The sequence below is a fragment of the Dermochelys coriacea genome, chromosome 3 (genome assembly GCF_009764565.3).
Source record: "Dermochelys coriacea isolate rDerCor1 chromosome 3, rDerCor1.pri.v4, whole genome shotgun sequence".
Taxonomy (NCBI): Eukaryota; Metazoa; Chordata; order Testudines; family Dermochelyidae; genus Dermochelys; species Dermochelys coriacea.
Window position 1 is genome coordinate 192,068,019 of NC_050070.1, and position 18,503 is coordinate 192,086,521.

The 18,503-nt window shown below is 43.6% G+C and overlaps 1 protein-coding gene across 1 annotated transcript in view; it reads left to right on the forward strand.

Annotated features, from left to right (window-relative positions):
• Positions 1-6,921: 6,921 nt before the first annotated feature.
• The window catches only part of PCSK2 (proprotein convertase subtilisin/kexin type 2), a 215,236-nt gene continuing 203,654 nt past the window's right edge, over positions 6,922-18,503 (forward strand). Inside the window, exon 1 of the mRNA XM_038397065.2 lies at positions 6,922-7,374. Coding sequence (XP_038252993.1) covers positions 7,195-7,374 — 180 coding nt within the window. The 5' untranslated portion in view covers positions 6,922-7,194. The remainder of the gene's footprint in view (positions 7,375-18,503) is intronic.

Consider the following 18,503-nt stretch of genomic DNA (forward strand, 5'->3'; position numbering starts at 1 on the left):
AAGGCCAATGGCATTTTGGGTTGTATAAGTAGGGGCATAGCGAGCAGATCGAGGGACGTGATCGTTCCCCTCTATTCGACACTGGTGAGGCCTCATCTGGAGTACTGTGTCCAGTTTTGGGCCCCACACTACAGGAAGGATGTGGATAAATTGGAAAGAGTACAACGAAGGGCAACAAAAATGATTAGGGGTCTAGAGCACATGACTTATGAGGAGAGGCTGAGGGAGCTGGGATTGTTTAGTCTGCAGAAGAGAAGAATGAGGGGGGATTTGATAGCTGCTTTCAACTACCTGAAAGGGGGTTTCAAAGAGGATGGCTCTAGACTGTTCTCAATGGTAGCAGATGACAGAACGAGGAGTAATGGTCTCAAGTTGCAATGGGGGAGGTTTAGATTGGATATTAGGAAAAACTTTTTCACTAAGAGGGTGGTGAAACACTGGAATGCGTTACCTAGGGAGGTGGTAGAATCTCCTTCCTTAGAGGTTTTTAAGGTCAGGCTTGACAAAGCCCTAGCTGGGATGATTTAACTGGGACTTGGTCCTGCTTTGAGCAGGGGGTTGGACTAGATGACCTTCTGGGGTCCCTTCCAACCCTGATATTCTATGATTCTATGATTCTATGATCTGCTCCAAGTCTCACTGATTTCTCTGAGCAATTCTAGGTCTAAAATCACTCTCACAGACCTCCCCTGCAGACTCTCTCTAACAAGTCAAAAAAATGATACAAGATTGTTGAATCTGACAAGCTTATCTTTTTAATACAAATACATCATACAAATACATCGATTTAAATATCGGAGGGGTAGCCGTGTTAGTGTGTATCCACAAAAATGGTGGCACTTTAAAGACTAACGGATTTATTTGGGCATAAGCTTTCATTGGTTCAGAGTGTGGGATGGGGTTCAGGACAATTGAAGAAATGGGGTTTTTTACCCACGAAAGCTTATGCCCAAATAAATCTGTTAGTCTTTAAAGTGCCACCAGACACAATGATTTCAATTCACCACTTTAAGGGAATTTTCTGCATTGGCTATTTAGGGCCTGATTCAGAAAAGCACTTACACTTATGACTAATTACATATATTTTTGTGTGTGCTCTATTTAGTAAAATACTTAATTATGTTAATTAAATCTCATTGAAGTCAGCCAGCCTTAAGCTCCTGCTTAAAGTTAAATGTACTTTGCTGAATCAAGGCTTAAGCACACAGCCCCTGTAAATTTATTGTATAAATTATAGTTAACAATGTTTCACATTCTTCTCTTCATCCTTCCTAATGTAGCAGGCACATAGGCTGAAATGTATCTTTAAATCCACCTTCATCTTTCTGGATCATGTGCATGTGAAAGTAAATATAATATGAGGTATGGGAAACTGCTTTCACTGATTTACATTAATCATTTTCCACTATGTACTTTGCCATGTTGTTCTGATGGTACTTATAATTCCATGCTACTGGATAACTGACACCATGGCTCATGTACACACTGGTACAATAAATATCCTATGTTTTGCTGGTTCCTGCTCTGAGGAATGTAGGATTATGAAACCCAGAAACTGTAGTCTGGAAAATTGTTAGTGTGCATCTGAACTTCAAGTGTTCTAAGTTTTGAAGGACCATACAGTACTACAAAGGGATGGTAGGGGACTTATTTTAGTTGTAGAACCAGCTAAATGCCAACCTCTTAGATTCACACACCTTAAATGCAAAGCAGTATCTGTTTTAATCCTCTCTCTCTCTCTCCATTAACAGCAGCTTATTTTAAGGCAAAATATGCAGACGATCAGGAGCCAGTTACCTTTAAATGCTGTTGCCAGCATTAATAAATCTATAATCAAAAAGCCCAACAACATCAAACAGCAGAGGTCTGTTCAAATTGTTATACCACCAGCTAGTCCAGACTGAGGTTTTTCAAATGCCACAAGACACTCTAGAAACCCTCCAGAGTAAGTACACCAAGCAGATTAGAGGACTGATCCTTGGTCTAGAGAAGCACTTGTTGGTTTGATTAGTTGATTTGCTATGATTGTTCAGATTACTATTCTTTCCATCATTATGGTTGAATGTCCCCAAACCCATTTTACAACAGTTTTAGTATCAGTGCTTATTTTGACAAATCTTCTCACCCCAAGCAGGGCTCTATTAACATAACATACATAAGTCTACATTTTCCAAGGCTGTGCTCCCTTCTGTATGCACTAAATTACATACATGCATACATACAACTTCCCCTTGTTGATATAGACACCTGTAGACCTACTAACACCTGCACACACACTTTAAATAGTATAATAATTGCATGTATGTACATATTTAAAAACATGCACTAGCAAAATCAATTGGCCTCTGTGACCTTCACAGGTGCCAGTATGAACATGTGTACAAATATTAGACTATTTAACGTGAGCATTCAAGTATTTTGCATCTGCAATGTACAGGTGCAAGTATTTGACTATTTCTTTACTATCAAAAATAGTTGCCAGCCATAAATCTTTGCTAACTGAGGAATGTTACTGCTTTATTCATAGTATTCTCTGGGTATTTCCTATATAAGTACCATGCTAGTGGTGGTTAGTTATTAAAAGCAAAGTACAGAAGATTTGAGAGATGACCTCTGTACTTGGAATTGTACTGGCATCTTTCGATTTACTACTACTGCACCTAGCACAATGGAGCCTTGACCCTTGGAGGCTTCCAGGAATTACTGCAATGTAAATGCCTGATAGCAGAATTTGTTGGACCCGTATCAGCCTATGCTTCGGTCAATACACAGCTCTGAAACAGTATTTAAGGGGCTTGTGTGAACCTTAAGATATTGGCTGTTTCTGGGTCAAATTCTCTCTTTTAAAATATGTTCTCTTAGGATAAGCACAAAAGAGAAAGATGGTGGAGGGGGACAATGGCTGTCATTTTTTAATGAACCCATCTGGTGGATGTGATGAGTAGCACTGATAGAAGCCAGAGAGAACCTGTCCCCACTAAGTGAAGGCAGATAGAATGAAGAGTCTCTGGGCCAAGAGTGGAAGAGACTAGTAGATACTTACTGGTCTTTCTCTTTGAGGAAAATAACCTTGGCTAAGATGTGATAATTAGGGTATAATGGGGGCATTCGTTGGAAACCTAGCCTGTTTGTTATGGCACTGCTTTGAAGTAATGTTTGATCCTGTCATTACTTGAAGTAGTCACAGCATAAGTTTTCCTCTATGGTCTCCCACTCCATAGGTATTTTCCAAAGCCCAGAATTCCAGATTCTTTTTGTAAGAAAAATTAAGAGAATTTATTTTATTTACATGTTCTGGCTCTGGGGAGACCTTTTTCCCAGGCACCCGCTCCAGTGTCCCTGGTACCTATTAGGTTCATGGCTATATGTCCTTGCACTTAGTTTCTCTTCAAAGGCTATTTTTCTCACTCCCTGCCTTTATAACTTCTAACATGAATGTCCAACTTTCTAAAGTGAAGCAATGTCACCTCATGCCATTAATTGCTAAAATGCACTTGACTCCTTCATTTCAAATCTCCCCATAACCTCTTGTTTTTCCCTATATCTGTTGCTACAAATCCAGGTATTACCTTTGCTGCTGCTTCAGATTCCAGTGAGAAATATGGTTATATTCTCATTTGGCAACTTCCAAAAAAAAAAATGTCCAAGGGAGACCCAAGCTTGTTCAAAATGATGCTCAGATGATGATTCATTCTTTCATAACCATGCAATTGGATTATTGTAATGTTCTGTTTTCAGCTTTTCAAAATGCCACTGCTCACATGCTTACTAGCACTATTAGAGACTTAAGCAATTTAAATCTAGTTCTCAGAGAACTCCACTGGCTTCCATGCAGAGAAAAAGCATTTACAATTTGCCTTGACATATTGGGACTTCTTTGGCACAGTACCATACAATTCTATTGCCCCCAAACCCTAAACTAATGTTAGCATTTTGTTGGCTATGTACTAATTCCAGATTTTTTTTGTAAGAAAAATTAAGAGAATTTAATTGTTGGGATAGGAAATTGATTGGCTATCCTGGGTTTGTCTGTAGAGGAAGTATAGGAGGAACAATGGCAGTGCACATTTATCAGAATGCCTCACCAATTTGCCCTGCCAATGGAGTAGTTCAGTTGCCATGTCCATTTATTTATCGCATCTTAACTTGAACTGCCAGTTATAATGGAGGTTTTAAGCTATAGAAACTGATCCACTGGGTTCTGGACTGAGATCACAGACTCATAACTATCATTTTTCTTTAACTGGACCTATTTAATGGAATTTTCCCTGCCTGAGGTTACACAGCAAGCCCCAGATCCACAACCTAAATATCTTTTGAGGATCTGGGCCCAGGTCAGTCCTAGAGCTGGGAATTGAACCGAGGTAGCCTGAGTCTAAGTCCAGTGCCTTAATCACAAAGCTCACTACCTCCAGGCTCTTTTCCTTCCTCCCTTTCTCTTTCTAATGTCCCTCCCTTTTTGTTCTCCCTCACCTCAAACAGTTGGCAAACTCTCTAAGGCAACCAGAAATAGCAGGAAGCCCTGTTCCCTTGCTCCTGACTATAGTCCTGAACAGCTTTTTGTTGTTGATGCTCCACCTTACATATGCCAGCAGCAAAGTGGAAAGCATCGATCAGAGGGATGGTTTCAGAGGGCAGGGACCCTTCTAAACATTTTATAGGGAAGTTAGGCTTCTTTGAGGCAGGTAGATCCTAGAAATCTCCCCTTCTGTCCCTGAGAAACTTTGTGCAGAAGTCACTACAGTCCTTGCTTCCTCTCTGGCAAGCTCTAATTAGTGCTGTTCATCCTGTAATTTCATGAGCACCAGAATTCCCCAGGAACATGCCAAATGCTTTAGTAGTAAGAAAAAAAAAAGGCATTTTGCAATGGGAGTGTCACCGGATAAATTAAAAAAAAAAACTTGGATTTTTTTAATAGTGTATGACATTATTTTCAGTAAATACCTGTTCTTTGAACAGGCATCTAAAAACCTGCAATCCATTTATTTAATAGGCTGAGAGATTGCTTTTCTCCCCGATATTCCATCTGTAATGCATACCTTTTTTTAGCATTAGTAATTCATTTAAAGCTTTCAATTTGGTTTTAATGTGTTTTGGATCAGGCCCCAAGTTTCATTTTTCTTCTCCCTGAATAGGGGATTTTCATGCAGAGGAAGGAAATCAATAATTTGACACAATACATCAGCTCCCATTTGGTTTTGGAGTGTCCATTCTATCACTGTGGTTATCTGTTCCTTCCTTCTTTTGAAAATATTTTAGGATAATGAAAATAAGACAACCCATATACCTTTAATCTTTACTGTTTTACAACTTCTTTTATGCAAATTGTTTTAATCTCTTCTCCATTTTAACCATTTGTAAAATGGATTACCACAAGTCTACTGTTCTATTTATTTCAAAATTAATAACCATTTTGCACACACTCTCTAACAACACAATTGTTATATCTCAAAGGAGTGTATTTTTTTTTCTGTTCCTCAGGGAATGTTGCTTCCTTTTTAAAATAGGATCGGACACCTGAAGGAGTTTCTTTCTGAATGATACATTAATAAATACATCTAACTACCCTAGGATCCAGTCTTCTGTGTTATTTATTCCCATTGGAGTTTTGAAAATTGACTCTTTGCGGGCTTTTAAGGCTTATTGTCTAAAGAACTGAGTTTCCACCCCCTTTTAAAACTCTATCCTTTATATGTAGCCCTGCTAGTGCATTGTGTGTCCCCCACCCTCATCCTTGATTGCCTTATTTAAATGACAATATACATTCTTATAAATGTTTTGCCCATAAATTTAGCTCGGCATATCTCATTACCTGCTTACCACACTCCTAGGCTGCATGGATTGCTGCTTTGATTCTCTTCCTCTCAGTGTGCTTTAAGAGTTTATTGGACGGAATATACATCGAGGTAGGTTACACCCACATACTGTGATGAAACTTGGGTCACAAGAATACTTCCCAGGACCCGACACGTATTTGCTTCCTCATGCAGCCACCCATAGAGGAAGCCGGCTAAGTCCTTACTACTTTAACTGCCGCTACATCATTCATTTCTTTAAAAGATCTGAATTGGTTTAGCGTCGTTTTCCTCCCCGCTGGCTCAGGAACGAAGGTTTTGTTTGTATATTTCCCTGACAGGGATTTCTATTTCCCTCTGCACAGGGAACAACGTGGTCGGCTCTTGCATTTTCTGTGCTGCTCAGCTGCCCTCATCTAATGACTACGGGAGACAAGCTCGAGTTCAGGCTGGGCAGTGGTGGACCTGGACCTCCTCCCTGGAGCCCAGACACACGCTCCTTGTGAACATAAACAATCGCTCTCTCACCACGGCAGGGGCGAGGGAAGCCAGGCCAGAGTCCGCTGGAGGGTCGCCAAATGCCCGTTCCTGGCGGGTCCCGGAGCCGCCTTTACACACTTGATTAGTGCACTGGAGCCTGGGGGCCACTGAGACCAGAGCGCTCATGGGCTGGGGAAAGCCCGTGCCAGGAAGGCAGCCCCGGTGCGCTGATGTCAACATTTGGGACTGAAGCATGGGGTAAGGAGCATCTCCTGCCCGCCTCGCTCAGCACTGTCCGCCCCCAGGGAAACACGCCTTTCGCCCCCAGTGTAACACACGTGCATCCGATGAAGTGGGCTGTAGCCCACGAAAGCTTAGGCTCTAACAAATGTGCTAGTCTCTAAGGTGCCACAAGTCCTCCTTTTCTTTTTACGCCACAGGGGCAGCACGGCGGCTGCTGCTCCCAGCGCGTGCGTCTCCCTGGGCTTCCCCGCGCCGTGGCCCGAGACGCGGAGGAATTCTCCAGGGTGCTGAATCAGGCAGCAGCGGGAACCGCTCGCCTCGGGTTAGCCAGCCCTAGGCAGCGGGCGTGCGGGGGGGGGGGAGGAAAGCTCCCCCCTCCCCCCGACCGCCTCCCGCGCACCTCCTCCCCGCACGTGATTGGCAGCGCTGCAATCTCACCTCAGCCCGGTTGGTGCTTTCCGGGAGCCGCCGCTGATACTAGCGGCGAGGAGGAGCTGACAGTGCAGACCTGGCCGCGAGCCCCCCCCCCCCCCCCGCCCCGCCCGCGAGCCGCCCCGCCGACTTCCCCCGGGAGCGCACGGGCTGAGGCGGTGCATTCAGCAGCGCCCTGCTCAGCCTCGCGGCAAGCCCGGACTCCCCGCGGCGGGGTTCTCTCCCGCTCCCCCGGAGCAGAGCCATGAAGGGGGCGCGCGTTACCCCGTGGACGATCGCTGGGCTCTTTTGGCTGGCTCGCCTTCTGTTGGCATCCGCTGAAATAGCCGTCTACACGAATCATTTCTGGGTGGAGTTGCACCGAGGGGGCGAGCCAGAAGCGAAGCGACTCGCGGCCGAATATGGCTTTAGTGGGGTCCGAAAGGTAAGAGCCGCGCTCTGTTTAACTGCTTTGACAATTAAGGCCGTGGCTTGGTGCGTTGTTTTGATAACAGCCGCTGCTGCACGTTGATGAGATCTCTGCACGCATTTTATAACCCGGCAGGATACTGCTGCAGACAGAGCCCCGATGGGCTGTGCGTGTCCCCCCTCCCGCAAATGTTGTGTAATTAAAATGCCCTTCAATTTGTACTAAGGTCATGCTCGAATGTTGTGGGTCTATGCACCTGATAACTTATAGTGTTCAGAAAGAGAGCAGGAAATCATTTGTTTGAACACACCCTCCATCAGCCCAGCTGGCAAGTTAATGTAAAGGAATGAAAACAAATAAGGGCTGTTTTAAAATTGCTCCTTACTTCCTGTGGTGTAACATATTGAAATAGTGGATGTGCAAAGATCCACTACTAGCTACTCATCGGTGGTGACACGATATGATTCAAATCAGTGCTTCCTGGACTAAAAACAAGGAGTTTCCCCGCATGGTTAGTTTAGTACCTACTAATTGTTGTGTAAACATCCTCCAATTTAACTCCCATCCTGAAATAGTACGAAGCAATTTCTGGGACTGAACAAAAGAATGCATGGTGCACACCCATGCGCTTCCTAAAACCTACATACAGTGATCACTAATTGAAATTGCTTAGAAACTGCACCGCTATAAAAGATTTAAAGGTAACTAACCGAACGAGCTAACATAATTTACATGTGAGGTTTCACATTTGCTTTGACACTCAGAGCCAGGCTGACAGAGGCATCGATAGTCATGGTCTTCTCTAAGAGCAAGGTGAGATTTTAAGACAAGAGAACTTGATAAAAGGTAATGCAGGATCGTACACAGTTATTTGACCTGGGGTACTTGAAACTCCTTTTGACATTGTTTTGTTTCTGGTTGCTGAGAAGTCAACCTGGGCAAACCCCAAACTGGCAATCTCTCCAGATCAAATGTTAATTAAACCTAGATGTGGGTCCCTTAATCCAGGTTCGCTGAATAATTAATAATATCATTAATAAATAGAGTCAACTAGGGAACAGGTTTGATTACATGCTTGAGGTCAATACAACTGTAGCAGTCAGGGTAAGGATAAACTCCCAGATGTACACAGGGAGAGGAATTGAGTTAGCATTGCTGCTCTTTGGTGTTTTTGTTTTCCCAGTAGTTATGCAATAAGAGCCTGATTCAACTTCCATTGTAATGAATGGGAGTCTGGTCATTAAAGTCAGGGAGCCTTGGATCGGGCCCTTCCATTTAGATCAAAACCAATGTGTAGTTAGACTGCCTTCTCCAGAGCAACTAACTGCATCTGGGCTGTATTGTGGCAGCTCCACTGAGGTTTCATTAGAGAAATGAAGGCAAAATAAATTACCACTTTGGCCTCATTCCAGCTCTGACTCTGATACTGCGTTGGTTGGTAGTACTGAAATCCTTGTTCTGTTAGGAACAGGAATTCATTGCTGGTGCCTTTTGGAAGTGATTTTATACCTGAGCTTCTGTAGACTGCTTGGGTTTGTTGGATGTGACACTTTGGCCATTAGTCTTCCCTTTTCTTCCCAGCCTGCTCCTTTGCCACCATGTCCTGGGACCTGTCACTGCTGGTGCTAACTAGTGAGGTTGGGGGTCCCTGGCAGTACTTATTTTCACCTTTTGCTTTTTTAATGTGTATATTCTTATGATCCAGATGGGGGGAAAATTCAGAGGAGAGAGAGAGAAGGGGGTGTGGAAGGGCCACTCTCCAGCAGCCTGGGGGTGAGAGTTCTGATCCTGTCTGAAATCTACAGCTGGGGTTGTGCAATTTCACACATCTCCTTTGCATATTAAGAATTGTCCCAGGTATATTAATTTTACATTAAGAACAAGCCTGGCTCCTATTCTTGTATCTTCTCACAACAGAGAGCCAAGGCAAAGTTCCTGGTCTCTTAAGGTGTCCAACAAAGCATCTGCTTTCCATAAAATCTATGCAGAGGGAGCTATATTCCATGAACATGCTTCTATTTGGGACTAAAACCTTCCAGGTAAAATGACAAAAGCGGTGCCAGGCCAGCAGACTAGTCCCACAGCAATGTGTATGCACTTCCAGGAATCACACTCATAAACTATTCTGCTGTGGTTCACACACTGCACGGAGAGACTTCCAGGTTATGTGATGTTATTCCCAACCAACCTGTGCCTTCTTCCACCCCCTCCATCCCCAACACTCTCTCTCTCTCTCGGCAGAGGAAATATCAGTGCAGTCTTTAAAATGTGTTGCATTTATCAAGTTTTGTAGCAGAGGATAATTACTATCCTCACTTAGATGGGGGAATCCTCACTATGTCTGGCACAGAGTTTGATAGCTCTGATTCAGTGCTCTGATCTCTGCTTTCTTTTGGCTTGTGCCAGCTGCTCTGGTGCTTTTTCAGTATTTGTGAACTCAGGAGACTCTTATCCTTCATGTCTTCACTGGTCTTATCTAGTGTCCTTTCAGACCTTGATCCTGCAGAGGCAACTTTAATGGGACTAAATCAGTGCAAAAAGTTAAAAGAGGGCATATGTTGCGTATGTCTATGCAGAATCAGGGCCTTCGGATCTAAGCTCTTCAGGGTAGGTACCTACAACTGTGGGCACTATATGAATAATAAACAGCCAGTTATTTTAAATAGACCTTTTTATTGCAAAGTTCTAAATTGTATAATGAAACATACAGAAAATACTAAAAATATTAAACCACAGATAGCACTGATCATGGTTACATTCTTCAACCACAAAGGTTGTTTTTGACAGTCTCATAAATTATTCACTCAAGCCAAATCCTCCCCTCTGTACTGATGTTGAGTAGCACCTCACTCTGAAAGTAATCACATTTATTTTAATGGTGTTTCTTGCAGAGGGCGTGCTTCTCACCGGGAGTAAAGCTGGTAGAGTATAACCCTCATTAGGCAATATATCATACTTACTTGATCTTATATCTGTCTCTTCACAGGCACAGAATATCATATATGTAAATATAGGATATATATGGGAGAGGCTGTTTACCTTTTACATAATTCAGACAACAATTTTTTAAATTATTCAAGCTATTAGTTTCATAGAAGATTTTAAAAAATATCTAATTCAATGTATGCAGGGTTCTTTCATAACAGACACATGAGTTAATACAGCAGGTTATTTAGCAGCAGATTTCCAGTGAAATGTAACTGAGAAATTTGTAATGAGGACTAATATTATGCATTTTAGCTGTTCTTTGACAGGCCAGATCCCCTTTGGGTAGGTCTACAATGCAAAAAAGAAAAAAAAGTGTTCTTACCTTTGGTTAGCTAACCCTAGTTAACTAACTCAGGCTGAAATGGCAGTGAAGATGCAGCAACTTGGCCCTTAACTCTAGTCAGAAGTTCAAGTTCAAGCTTTGGATCCCTTGTGGGCTTTAATTCCAGCTCCAAATCTGAGTTAGTTATAGTCCATACTTGGGAACCTAAATAAGTGGCTTGATTTTTTTTCTCGTGCATAGTGCCCGGAGACTTCAGTGGGAGATGCTTGGTGCTCAGCCCTTCTGAAAATCAGGTGCCTAAATATAGATTTGGGACTCTGGCATTAGGCACAGATTCTTGAAAATCTTAACTTGAATTTATCTTATTTCAAATAATCCTAAACTCCCTTCTTTGCTTTAATTACATTTTAATATATATTTTGATTTGTAAGGTTGAAAGCTTTCCAAGTTATCTGCACCTTCCAAAAACAACTCTAAAATTCCTCATAAAATGGTCACTCTTATAAAACACATTCATTTCTTCACAATCCCACTCCTTCCAAGCCTAAATCATGAAATTTAAAAATGAAAATGTTAAGAGGGCTCTTTATTTGCTTCGAACCCTTGAAGCACTCTTGCATCATGTTTTCACGCTTTTGTCCACAACCCTGAAGGCTAGGAAATGAAAGCTGAGCATCCAGAATCTGGGACTTGAAGAATAATACCAAATATTGTTAGACTCACGATAAAATTGTAAGACTTGGCAACTCTGCATTATGATACTTTGCACAGAAAAGACTGTTAAATTATATCATACCCCTGACTAGTCCATTATACAATCAATAATCTTTTTTTTCAACTACAATTTATCACCTAATTTCTATCCATAATGAAGCAGGATTGTTCTATATTTTACATTTCCTAGTGTTCATATTCTCTATTCAAGAAAATTAAACTTTGGTTTATTAAATGAAACAATATTCACAAAATATCAATGTTTCCACAATAGAGCTTTTCTCAATACAGATTACAGAAACAAAGGTCACCTAATCATTACAGATTTGTGTGCAGGTTTTTAAGTAAGATCAACTTCCTTTCACATTTTGTTTTCATTAGCTACATATCTCATAGTCATGCCACCATGTCTATATACTCCACCTTCACTCGTCTTGCAGTGGTGAAATGCTTTGAACAATCAGTGGTCAGTGTCCTAAAAATCTCAAAACATTTTGTGTTTGCTGCTTCCAAACTGTGGGCCAAATCCTGCATTGGTTGAAAAGATGTAGAAGAGCTGTGCCAATGCAGAAAGCAAAGATACATACCTGAGCAGGCGATCGTTTTGCTCCCCATTTTGCTTAACACCAGCTGGCTTAGGTGCATGTCTTCATTTATTCCAACAAGTGCTCCGCACAGTTTGGGGATTTTCTCTGAGTGCAAGGGTTCAAAAAAGAACTAGATAAGTTCATGGAGGATAGGCCCTTCAATGGCTATTTGTCAGGATGGGCTGGGATGGTGTCCCTAGCCTCTGTTTGCCAGAAGCTGGGAATGGGCGATGGGATGGATCACTTGATGATTACCTGTTCTGTTCTCTGATGCACCTGAAATTGGGCACTGTCAGAAAACAAGATACTGGGCTAGATGGACCTGTGGTCTAAGCCAGGATAGTTGTTCTTATGTTCTTATATTCAAGCAGCCCTGTTGATGACTACACTGCACTGCTTGTGGTACATCCCCTTTTCCCTCTTATGAGCTGCCACACAAACTTGGGAAGCACAGAGTGTGGGCAGGAGTTTGTATAGTGTAGAAATCTAGGTGAGTGGCAGACTGACAGATTTGCAGCTGTGGAAGTTCTTTACAATGGGCAAAATCCCCTCCGCTCCCTGTTCCAAAGTGGTCAGGCTCCTTCTTCCTTCTCGTTGGTCCTGTTCTCATTGGATTGTTGAGATACCTTTGTGTATACAGGCCTTGAATTGTTTTTAGCTCTGCTCCCACTTCACACCGAATGCTATAAAGATAGTTATCACAGTGGTCAGATCTGGATCACCCCTAAATCTTGAGAGGCTTTTTTTGGGGATACATGCATAGATTATAATGCCAGAAAGGACCATTGGGATCATTTAGTCTGACCTCGTATACAGCACAGGCTACAGGTCTTCTATTAACTCCTGTTTAAACTAGCACATATCTGTTAGAAAAAACATCCAGTCTTGATTTAAAAATTGCCAGTGCTGGATAGAAGAAAAGGAGTACTTGTGGCACCTTAGAGACTAACAAATTTGTTAGTCTCTAAGGTGCCACAAGTACTCCTTTTCATTTTTGCGAATACAGACTAACACGGCTGCTACTCTGAAACCAGTGCTGGATAATCCACCACAACCCTTTTAGAATTGTGCTGCTGGCTAATTACCTTCACTATTTAAAATGTGCCTTATTTCTACATTTAAGGTTCAGTCCTGTGTTTTTGTGCACCGAAAACACTCAGTGATTGAAATGGGGAATTTTGTGTGAGCAAGGAATGCAGGATTTGGCTCTTGAGAATTTCTTATCAATTTTACTCAAATATTTAGTGGCCTGTTTGGAGGTCAGTGTTCAGCCAGACTTTTACCGGAGCCTCTGTGCGTGTACCTTCCCAATTTTTTGTGCACATACCTGTGTCTGCACTTTGCGGGTCATCGCACCAGTGCAGAGTTTGCACAAATTTCTAACCCTAGAAAGTGCTGGTTTTGCCTAAGCAAAGTACAGATGTTAGAATGTTTACTATCATGGGAGCAGATCTTTACTTCTATAAAATGCAGGTGAAAATATATGCAGATGCAAAAGGGGAGACCAATCTTTGGAAATGTAGGCGTTTGTGTGTGCACCATAGATATGTGTTGTTTTAAAATATAGGATCTGTTTCTGCTCACATTGAAATCAGTGGGCTGAAAATCAGGCCTCAGACTTACTCACACCCTATTAGGAGTTCAATAATCAATTTTATGTCATCCTAGAAGCTTCATTCACACAGACATTCCTTCATTATGAAAATAGGAAAACCTCTCATTAAACTATAAACAGCTGCAGTCCTCTTTTACACAACCTTTTAAAATCCTGCTGTGTTTCTGGTTCAAAATGATCCCAAAATGATCTCAAAATGATCCCACCGCTCTGCCACCATGTCAAGGTTCCTTCCCCACTCTGAACTCTAGGGTACAGATGTGGAGACCTGCATGAAAGACCCCCTAAGCTTATTTCTACCAGCTTAGGTTAAAAACTTCCCCAAGGTACAAACTTTGCTTTGTCCTTGAACCCTATGCTGCCACCACCAAGTGTGTTAAACAAAGAACAGGGAAAGAGCTCACTTGGAGACGTCTTCCCCCCAAACTATCCTCCCAAGCCCTACACACCCTTTCCTGGGGAAGGCTTGATAAGAATCCTCAGATGAGGATTTGTACAGATGAACACAGACGCAAACCCTTGGATCATAAGAACAATGAAAAATCAATCAGGTTCTTAAAAGAAGAATTTTAATTAACGAAAAGGTAAAAGAATCACCTCTGTAAAATCAGGATGGTAAATATCTTACAGGGTAATCAGATTCAAAACATAGAGAATCCCTCTAGGCAAAACCTTAAGTTACAAAAAGACGCAAAAACAGGAATCTACATTCCATCCAGCACAGCTTATTTCACCAGCCATTAAACAAAAGGAAATCTAACACATTTCTAGCTAGATTACTTACTAAGTAACAGTTGTAAGGCTGCATTCCTGATCTGTTCCCGGCAAAAGCATCACACAGACAGATGAACCCTTTGTTCCCTCCCTCTCCAGATTTGAAAGTATCTTGTCTCCTCATTGGTCATTTTGGTCAGGTGCCAGCGAGGTTATCTTAGCTTCTTAACCCTTTCCAGGTGAAAGGGTTTTGCCTCTGGCCAGCAGGGATTTTATAGCACTGTATACAGAAAGGTGGTTACCCTTCCCCTTATATTTATGACACACCCCCAAATCACAGATAGAGTGAAACACTGGCTGGGATTTCTTCCGGGAGCTCTAGGAGAAAACAGAGTTAATAAGACACATGCACCTCTAAATATACTACCAACTGTATAAAGACTAACTATTTTCCACATCTCAAGGATGATTTTAACCAGTTGATTCTGGGAAACATTCATGGGAGAGTGTATCAGCCACTTTGTTAGAAGCTCCTGAAATGTGTTGTATGTCGAAATCAAAATCCTGGAGAGCTAAACTCCATCGAATAAGTTTTTTGTTATTTCCCTTGGTGGTATGAAGCCACTGTAATGCAGCATGGTCGGTTCGCAGGTGGAAACGCTGTCCCCAAACGTATGGGCTTAGTTTTTCCAGAGCGTAGACAATGGTGTAACATTCCTTTTCACTGATTGACCAGTGGTTTTCCCTCTCAGACAGCTTCTTGCTGAGAAACACGACAGGATGGAACTCTTGATTTGGTCCTTCCTGCATTAAGACTGCTCCCACACCACGCTTCGATGCATCTGTGGTTGCTAGGAACGGTTTGTCAAAGTCTGGGGCACTTAGCACAGGGTCAGACATTAAGCTGGTTGCTTTAAGCTGGTTAAAGGCCTTCTGACACTCTTCAGTCCACTGAACTGCATTTGGCTGTTTCTTTTTGGTAGGTCTGTCAGTGGAGCGGCGATTTGGCTGTATTGCAGTACAAATCGCTGTAATATCTGGCCAAGCCTAAGAAGGATTGGTCCTGTTTCTTTGACTTTCGGACAGGCCACTTTTGGATAGCATCCACTTTGGTCTGTAGGGGGTTGATAGTTCCTTTACCCACCTGGTGTCCGAGGTAAGTCACTCTGTTTAGGCCTATTTGACACTTCTTAGCCTTAACAGTTAGTCCTGCCTCCCTTATGCGCTCGAAGACTTTTTGTAGATGTTCCAGGTGTTCTGCCCAGGAATCCGAAAATATGGCTACATCGTCAAGGTAGGTGACTGCATATTCTCCCAATCCCACTAGGAGACCATCTACAAGTCTTTGGAAGGGGGCGGGTGCATTCCGCAGCCCGAAATGGAGCATATTAAATTCATACAGCCCGACATGTGGGATGAAGTACCACTTGGTTAATTCCAAGGTAGAGATGAACTGGGCCCGTCCCAGTTTCTCTAATAGTTCATCTGTGCATGGCATTGGATAGTTGTCTGGGTGAGTTACGTTTTTGCGTGGACTACCGTAAGCTAAATGCTGTATCTCCCCATCTGGTTTGGGAACTAGAACCACTGGAGATGCCCATGCACTGCCAGAGGGGAGGATTACACCCATCTGTAACATATCCTGGATCTCCCGTTCTATAGCAGTTTTAGCTTGAGGAGACACCCAGTAAGGTTAGGCTTTAATTGGGTGAGCATTACCTGTGTCAATGGAGTGGTATGCCCGTTCAGTGAGTCCTGGAGTGGCTGAGAATATCGGCGTGTAGCTAGCACACAGCTTCTTGATCTGCTGTCGCTGCGTACACCCAAGGGTCATGGAGAGGTTCACCTCTTCCAAGCCACCATCACTTTTCCCTTCATAGTAGACACCTTTAGGCCACTCAGAATCATCTCCTCCCTGGGCTGTAAACTGACAAACCTTTAATTCTCTGGAATAAAAGGGCTTTAGAGAATTAATATGGTACATCTTAGGCTTTTGGTTGGAGGTGGGGAATGCTATGAGATAATTAACAGCTCCCAGGTGCTCCTGGACCATGAATGGCCCTTCCCATGATGCTTCCATTTTATAGGCCTGGAGTGCCTTTAAGACCATGACCTAGTCCCCTACTTTGAAGGACCGCTCTCTGGCATGTTTATCATACCAGGCTTTTTGCTCTTTTTGAGCATCCTTTAAGTTTTCTTTAGCAAGGGCCAAAGAGGTTCGGAGGGTGTTATGTAGGTTGGTTACAAAAGTCCAGAATGTTAGTTCCTGGAGAAGGTGTAAATCTCTCCCACTGCTGCTTCACCAACTGTAATGGCCCCTTAACCTCACGGCCATATACAAGTTCAAATGGTGAAAACCCTAAACTGGGATGTGGTACAGCTCTGCAGGCAAAGAGCAACTGCTGCAAGACTAGGTCCCAATCATTGGAATGCTCATTTACGAATTTATGTATCATGGCCCTCAAAGTTTCATTAAACTTCTCCACCCGGCCATTTGTTTGATGATGGTAAGGAGTGGCAACCAAGTGATTCACCCCATGAGCTTCCCAAAGGCTTCCCATAGTTCCTGTCAGGAAATTAGTTCCTGCATCTGTGAGGATGTCGGAGGGCCAACCTACCCTGGTAAAAATGTCCAATAGTTCCTGACACACACTTTTAGCCCTGGTCTTGCTTAGGGCTACTGCTTCCGGCCGTCAGGTGGCAAAATCCAGGAAAGTCAGGATGTAATGCTTTCCTCTGGGTGTCTTTTTTGGAAAAGGACCTAGAATATCCACAGCTACTTGCTGAAATGGAACCTCAATGATGGGGAGTGGCTGGAGAGGGGCTTTGACCTGGTCTTTGGGTTTTCCCACTCTTTGGCACACCTCACAAGACCGGACATAGGTAGAAACATCCTTGCCCATTCCCTCCCAGTGGAACAATTTTCCCAAATGGTCTTTGGTTCTGTTCACTCCAGCATGGCCACTAGGATGATCATGGGCTAAGCTTAATAGCTTTACCCGGTACTTAGTTGGAACTACAAACTATCTCTGAGGATGCCAGTCTTCCTAGTGTCCACCAGAAAGAGTTTCCCTGTATAAAAGTCCTCTTTCTACAACAAACCTGGATTGATTAGAAGAGCTGAGAGGCAGTGGGTTGCTCCGTGCTGCTGTCCAAGCTCTCTGGAGGCTTTTGTCTGCTTCCTGTTCGGTCAGGAACTGTTCCCTTGATGCTGGAGACTCAGTTCCTCATTGGATTGTGGACCTAGGCTTGGTCCCTCTGGAAGCGATGCAGGTGATGGGGCTGTTTCCGTTGATGGTGAACTGCTCTCCACTGGTGCACTATGTTGGGGTTCAGGCTCTGGCTGAGCCTCTTGTGTAGGGTTATCTGCTGCTGCCAGTGCAGGTTCAGTGGGGCCCTCTGGTGTTGGGGTTGCAAGTACTGGATTCAGTGCTGGCAATGGTTCTGGTGCTGGTTGTTCCGCCGGTTCTGGTTCTGGGACTGGCTCTGTCTGGGTCTCTGGGACTGGATCCATTACTGCTGTTGCAGATGGGGGGTGGCGTCTGGTTCCGTCACCCCTGATGGGGTCCTGGTAGAAGTTTCCGGAACAGAGCTAGGTGTGACAGCTTGCTTAGCCTGGCTGCGGGTGACCATTCCCACCCTCTTGGCTCGCTTCACATGATTGGCCAAGTCTTCCCCCAACAGCATGGGGATGGGATAATCATCATAGACTGCAAAAGTCCACGTTCCTGACCAGTCCTTGTACTGGACCGGCAACTTGGCTGTAGGAAGGCAAAAGAGTTTGACTTGAAGGGTTGAATTGTCACTTGGACCTCTGGGTCAATTAAATTGGGGTCTACTAAGGAAGCATGGCTAGCCAACACTTGTGCTCCGATGTCCCTCCACGCGGTGACCTTCTTCCCACCCTCACAGAGCGGAGGGAAACTGTATCTGGGAGGTATCGGGGCCTGAGGATCTCTGGGGTGAATCCGGTGCAATGAACTGTAATCTTTTGGGGTTCTTGGGGCAGTTGGCCTTTACATGCCCCGGCTCATTACATTTAAAACATCGTCCAGCTGGCGGGTCACTGGGGCGAGGTGGGTTGCTGGAGAACAGTGTGGCAGGATGATAAGGTGTCTAGAGTGTTCCTTGGGGTGTAGTTGGGGCCTTGGGCTGCCCCCGGTAGTAGGGTGTAGTGTGAGGTTGTCCCTTCTGGTATCCACTCCAACTGCGACCAGGGTTGTTCCTCTCTCCTCCCTCCACC